This window comes from Thalassophryne amazonica, chromosome 4 (assembly GCF_902500255.1).
Source record: "Thalassophryne amazonica chromosome 4, fThaAma1.1, whole genome shotgun sequence".
NCBI classification, from domain to species: Eukaryota; Metazoa; Chordata; class Actinopteri; order Batrachoidiformes; family Batrachoididae; genus Thalassophryne; species Thalassophryne amazonica.
The window spans coordinates 59,458,198-59,465,668 of NC_047106.1; the positions used below are offsets into that span (position 1 = coordinate 59,458,198).

At 41.1% G+C, this 7,471-nt stretch overlaps 1 protein-coding gene across 1 annotated transcript in view; it reads right to left on the reverse strand.

Moving 5' to 3' along the window:
* LOC117508930 (sodium- and chloride-dependent GABA transporter 2-like) overlaps positions 1-2,247 on the reverse strand; it is a 77,291-nt gene extending 75,044 nt beyond the window's left edge. The window contains 1 exon segment of the mRNA XM_034168767.1: positions 2,191-2,247. Within this exon segment, the coding sequence (XP_034024658.1) occupies positions 2,191-2,247 (57 nt within the window).
* Between the last annotated feature and the right edge of the window lie 5,224 nt (positions 2,248-7,471).

The window sequence follows — 7,471 nt, forward strand, 5'->3', positions numbered from 1 at the left end:
TTCCCTGATCTCTAGTAATACTGTGAGAAATCTTGGAGTCATTTTTGATCAGGATATGTCATTCAAAGCGCATATTAAACAAATATGTAGGACTGCCTTTTTGCATTTACGCAATATCTCTAAAATCAGAAAGGTCTTGTCTCAGAGTGATGCTGAAAAACTAATTCATGCATTTATTTCCTCTAGGCTGGACTATTGTAATTCATTATTATCAGGTTGTCCTAAAAGTTCCCTAAAAAGCCTTCAGTTGGTTCAGAATGCTGCAGCTAGAGTACTGACAGGGACTAGCAGGAGAGAGCATATCTCACCCGTGTTGGCCTCTCTTCATTGGCTTCCTGTTAATTCTAGAATAGAATTTAAAATTCTTCTTCTTACTTATAAGGTTTTGAATAATCAGGTCCCATCTTATCTTAGGGACCTCGTAGTACCATATTACCCCATTAGAGCGCTTCGCTCTCAGACTGCGGGCTTACTTGTAGTTCCTAGGGTTTGTAAGAGTAGAATGGGAGGCAGAGCCTTCAGCTTTCAGGCTCCTCTCCTGTGGAACCAGCTCCCAATTCAGATCAGGGAGACAGATACCCTCTCTACTTTTAAGATTAGGCTTAAAACTTTCCTTTTCGCTAAGGCTTATAGTTAGGGCTGGATCGGGTGACCCTGGACCATCCCTTGGTTATGCTGCTTTAGACGTAGATTGTGGGGGGGTTCCCATGATGCACTGTTTCTTTCTCTTTTTGCTCCGTATGTATCATTCTGCATTTAATCATTAGTGATCGATCTCTGCCCCCCTCCACAGCATGTCTTTTTCCTGTTTTTTTCCCTCAGCCCCAGCCAGTCTCAGCAGAAGACTGCCCCTCCCTGAGCCTGGTTCTGCTGGAGGTTTCTTCCTGTTAAAAGGGAGTTTTTCCTTCCCACTGTGGCCAAGTGCTTGCTCATAGGGGTCGTTTTTGACCGTTGGGGTTTTTCATAATTATTGTATGGCCTTGCCTTACAATATGGAGCGCCTTGGGGCAACTGTTTGTTGTGATTTGGCGCTATATAAGAAAAAAGTTGATTGAGTTGAATAAACAAATTATTAACCTCTCTTGTTTAGTCTGTACAGGAATATCAGACCTCTGTGTTTTTTTTGTAGACCGAGCGCAGCATCAAGACCTCAACCTGATATTTTCCTGTGCAGACCTCGGTTAATAATCCTTTAGTACTTTGACTGGCAATTGCCATATTCTATTATTTGACAGCTTAGTAATAGTTTATGTTCAGATTTTTTTTTTTTTTTCATTTCTGGGCCTAAGCAGGTGCAGTGCTGGCAATCAATTTCTCACTTCAGCTAAAGTGTGCAATGTTCTCATTAACACAAAACAATAATATGCTTATGCAGAGCTTATGCAGAGGATGAAAAATCAGTTTATGCAATAGATAGAAAATGAGCCCAAATCATTCATATTTTGATGGGAGAAAAACATGAAAAAATAAACCTGCTTTGACATGGTATGGCTTACCTTCACTGCATCATTGTAACTGCAATTACTCTGTTTCTGCAAAAGCAAATATTTGCACTTACAATTTCAAACACTATTCTCCCCAATTTCTAAAAAAAATAAATAAATAAACATTGGCCTGTGAGCTTCTACGACATGGAATTGCCCATGTGCATAAGCATATTTTGAACAACCAACACAACAGACGAGCTGTTCTTGTCTGAAAATCACCAAACTGGCACCTGTTCTGAGGATCATCCCCAAAGACAAACTAATTGAAATATAAAATTGAACTGTATCTTGTGTGCATGATATAGTATTACAACTGCTACATGAAGCAGAATATGACCCCACCCCCCGCCCCTCTCTCTCTCTCTCTCTCCTTTCTGGCCAACCTGGAAAAGTTGGTGAAGGCTGTCAACTCACACATGGCACACAGTTGCCATCATTCATAGCTCCCACAAACAACAAATAAGCATTCTAAGAAAGCTGTTACAATTCAGGGTACACACAATTCTTGACAATGCATTTTGTGTTTTACATTGCCTATATTAGTGTACATGAACCTGAACAGAAATAATACTTTAACAACAAGAAATGCACATGATATTGGCTGTTTTTACATTAAATTCTGTTTTGCCAAATTTTCATTTTCATTTCTCTGGGTCAGGTTTGACTTGAAAAATGTGTGTAGCATTGATTTCTATTTACTCACTAGATGGAGGACCGGGGCGATCTGCTCATCCGCTGGCTGTTGCCAAAGCACCGCCATCTTGGATAGCATCTAACAACCAGGCATAAATATAAATCGATGGGCATGATCAATGTTTTCAAGAGAGTGTCACCATAAATCTGCATTTTCTGTGCTATTACTGTGCTGTTACATTTATTCAATGGCTGTGCCAGGAAATTTTTGTTGGGGGGCTGAGGGGGGGGGGCTGGGGTAAAAGTTGGAGGGGCTCCACAAAATGTTGTCAAAATGAACAATATCTAGTAAATTGGTTTATAAATACCAAGGTATATGTTTTAGTCACCCGTGCTCCTCTAAAATGTGGTATCAATGCACACACATCACTTAGAATGATTGCCAAACAACGATATACAGTTTCTGTATATTCTGTGTTCGTGTGCGGCTGCGGCCAACGTGCTTGATGAATTCCTGCGCAAAAAGTAGTTCCCAGATAATTGTGATATATTCCTATGAGAAAATAAGTATATCTCATCTAAATCAATTCTAAAAAAAGGAAGAGCTTCACATGCTCACATTATATTAAAGTTATTAATACTAAAGACTGCTCTTAACCCACCTTCAGCGCCACTTTTACAGAGCGCTTCTACATGAAAATTTAAGTTAAAATGAAATAGCCACACCAGCCAGGGTGAAAGTAAGATTATTCAATAATTTCTGGACCAAGTTGAAAGAAATTTGAAAACACTACACTGGAATGAAGTATATCATAGAGAAATTAACCTCATCCGTGTATATTTTTATACTAGTAGAATATGCAATGTCAAAGTGACTGTCATGTGACCCACCAAATTGAGACAAAAAACATTTCTATTCTATGAATTTGTTTTTACAGAATATCTCAGGATGGAAATGTTATGCTGCCTTGGTCTGCTTCACTTTGCTGCTGTCTGTGTCTGTCTTACTCCCCCTCCCTTCCTGTGCCTGCTGGAGTCAATCTGCTGAGCTGATTGGATTCACCTGCTCACACTCATCATCCACCTTTATAAGTACCACGCCATAAACTTAGTTCCCGACAGGTTTCCATGGCCTTGTCTCTGCATTACTTTGTGTTCCATGTTTCAGTGGCTTAAACTAACTCTTTGTTTCCTATGTCCTCAGTGCACCTGGTTCCATCTGCTCTGTGGTGCCACCTGGCCCTGTTCTGAGCTGGCTCCTGGCAAACTGTGTTTGGGTGTGATGTTCCTGGCTCCTGTTTGATCCAGCGATCTGTCCCTCCTCCGGTGCCCTGCTTCTTGGCTTGTATCATTTATCTAAATCTAGCTTTTACAATAAAGTGTTCTATTTTTGTTCTTTAGTCTCCTAATTCTCTTTCTCTTGGGTTTAACCATAAGAGGAAAACTTGAAGTGAAGAAAAGGGATAAATTGAGACATGAAAGTGAGACTTCTAATTGAATCGCTAAACGATTGGTGAGATATTTATATGACAAAACAGTCAGGTAGTAAAACTGAAGTCACTACTTTACAGAATACAGATAAAAAAAAAAAAATTCTAACCTTTTTTCAGAAATTTTAGTCATTTCCCCACATCATTAACCCATTTTGCCCCACTGGCAGCAATTGTTGCCGAAGTGTATGACTGTCATTTTCTACTCACAATAAAATATCTCAAAGGTACTAATGCAACTTTTTCCACTTATAAAAAAATCTGGGCATAAATGGATTAATATTACATATAGTACTCACTTATGAAAGCTCACTCCACAATCCTTTATCACCTTGTTGCTGCACCCAAACGCTGCACAAAACAGTATTTTTAGATAACCTTAACCCAAGTTTAAGTCAGCGCATCATCAACATCTATTTAATCTAATGACTGACTACGCCTAATAACGCTATGCAAGATGGTGGCTGCCTGGTAACAGCTCATGGACTGCATCTGCCATCTAGCGAATTAAGTAGAAATCGATGGTGCATAGGTACAGTATCACCTGGAGTATGTCTGAGGTACACATATTATGACCACACATTCGTCCTTTTCAAATTTCAGTTCATGTGTGGAAAAGGTATGCTCCTGGGTGTACTGGCTGATGGTGGTCTGCACCACAAGCCACCAAAAAGTCTTCATATGGCACCAACAATGCAACTGAAAGCATAAACAACACAAGGATCTTCAACGGTGGTGGGTACCATGGTTATTTTCCGCCTCCTGTTTTTGTAGCAAAGGTTAAAAAAAATCTCCACGTGTTGTTCAGATCAAGATCCCACACAAAGAGAAACTCCGCCTTACTCTCTGTGTCCTCTCTCCAAAGTTTTAATTTGGCACAGCACTTTTTTATTTCAGTCTCCGTAAAAGCTCCATCAGCCACAATCTTCCTCTCAACTTTGTGCCAGTATTTTCTATGCCTTTCTGTTGATCATTACTTACCGGTATTCTAAATCGGGTAATGAGCAACGATAAATTAGTCCTCAACGGAAATTTCGATTTTCAAAATCCTGTGGATTTGTCATGCTTTAAACTGCAACGTTCTATCAAAAACAATCCAGGTGTCTTGGTTCCTTCGTTATTTGCATATGAAGAAATGTAATTCTTCACAGAATCTGGACAGCAGTTTGTGTATTGTCAGGTAATCTAGCCTAAGGAGTAAGCCCACAAGTTAAATTCAGGCCACCTACTTTTCATTTAAATCCAGATTACTTCATCCATATAAAAAAAGGGAAGTGGTTTCTGTGTGTTTGTGTATCCGGAGCATCAATTGAAATCCAGAAAGAGCTGACTTTCATCTTTTGGCATACTGCCATACAGCCCCAATTCCAATAAAGTTGTGTAAAATGTAAACAAAACAAAATACAATGATTTGCAAATCCTCTTTGACCTATATTCAACTGAATACACCACAAAGACAAGATATTTAATGTTCAAACTGATAAACTTTATTGTTTTTGTTCAAATATTTCCTCATTTTGAAATGGATGCCTGCAACACATTTCAAAAAAGCTGGGACAGTGGTATATACTGTATATCACTGTGTTACATCACCTTTCCTTCTAACAACACTCAATAAGCATTTGGGAACTGAGGACACTAATTGTTGAAGGTTTTTAGGTGGAATTCTTTCCCATTCTTGCTTGATGTACGACTTCAGTTGTTCAACAGTCCGGGGTCTCCGTTGTCGTATTTTGTGCTTCATAATGTGCCACACATTTTCAAAGGGCGACAGGTCTGGACTGCAGGCAGGCCAGTCTAGTACACGCACTCTTTTACTATGAAGCCACGCTGTTGTAACATGTGCAGAATGTGGCTTGGCATTGTCTTGCTGAAATAAGCAGGTGCGTCCCTGAAAAAGACGTTGCTTGGATGGCAGCATGTGTTGCTCCAAAACCTGGATGTACCTTTCAGCATTGATGGTGCCATCACAGATGTGCAAGTTGCCCATGCCATGGGAACTAACACACCCCCATACAATCACAGATGCTGGCTTTTGAACTTTACGCTGGTAACAATCTGGATGGTCTTTTCCTCTTTTGTCTGGACAACACAACATTCATGATTTCCAAAATCAGTTTGAAATGTGGACTCATCAGACCACAGCACACTTTTCCATCTGTCCATTTCAAATGAGCTCGGGCCTAGAGTAGGGGGTGGCGTTTCTCAATGCTGTTGATGTATGTAAGTTATGTTTTAACTTGCACTTGTAGATGTAGCAATGAACTGTGTTAACTGACAATGGTTTTCTGAAGTGTTCCTGATCCCACCCAGTAAGATCCTTTACACAATGATGTTGGTTTTTAATGTAGTGCCTTTAATGTGGTGCCACCTGAGGCATTGAAGGTCACGGGCATTCAATGTTGGTTTTCGGCCTTGCCACTTATGTGTAGAATGTTCTCCAGATTCTCTGAATCTTCTGATTATATTATGGACTGTAGATGATGGAATCCCTAAATTCCCAACATTCTCCTTGAATGTTGAGAAACATTGTTCTTAAACTGTCAGACTATTTTTTACGCAGTTGTTCACAAAGTCGTGATCCTCACCTCATCTTTACTTGTGAACGGCTTAGCCTTTTGGGGATGCTCCTTTTATATGAGCAAACCGTTGCACAGTGGTGCGAAGCTCACTTATGGTACAGGGTGTCCTAAACAGGAAGTGCCAATTTTCAAATCCATGGTAAAACAGGAAAGGTTCAAATGTCAAACACTTCCTGGATTGACAGATGAGATCCCATGGAATCTCACGGGAACTCAGTGGCAAGCTCACACTCAAACTGGAAGTGCCAACTTTTCAGTCACAGTGAAACAGGAAATGTTGAACACTTCCTGGCATAGGAGCAGAGGCCGGGGTTTCACTGGACTCCCCTGAAATCTGATTGGATACAGATGATTGGCATGTCATGGCACCACACATCTGGTTGAAAGACCTGCATTTTCAAATCAGTGAGTCACATTGACTCCTTGGTTTTTCCTGTCCAGTAGTTTGTGCTGTGTACCACAAAATGTTCTAATCCACCTCAGTAGAAGAAGAAAAATGTTGCTTCAGATTTGAACTGAACACGTCATTTGAACTATGGAATTCTAATCACACCAACCTTATACTGGTGAGTAAATCGTATTTTATGCCAGAAATTAGGTCAATGTTGTTAAAAACAACATTTCTCCTTTAATTTGGGTTGCAGACAGCAGCTGGTTTATGCTCTGTTGGCTTATTAGTGCAGCAGATAACTGAAACAATCCTTCAAATGGTGATACAAGCATCAAATTCAGCTTGGCTGATGGCTTTCAGGTGGCTTTCAGACGGCTTCCGGTTGCTTTTCAGTCGTGTGAGTATCCGAGAAATTGTGCATGAGCTGGACATGCCCCAACATGTCCTGTGAGGCTTCATTACGGACGGCGTTGCTTTGCGCCATGCGGCTCCGCCGTGACATGTGGAATTCCTCCGCTCCTCTTTCCATGAAAAAACTCCTGTAACAGTGGAATGTGCCGTTCATTTGTAAACTGGACACTGTCTTGATCCGGTATGTCATCTGACTAGCACAGGAATTGCGGAAGACATGGACATCAGCACTTTTTCGGCACGTTGAGACAGACGTGCGGAGGAATTCCGCGCATCGCGGCGGAGCCGCATGGCGCAAAGCAACGCCGTGATGAAGCCTCACAGGACATGTTGGGGCATGTCCAGCTCATGCACAATTTCTCGGATACTCACACGACTAAAAAGCAACCGGAAGCCGTCTGAAAGCCACCTGAAAGCCGTCCTGTGAGACCAACATGGAGGGGGATTTGTCCCGCGCCATGAGCGGCACGGTGGCGC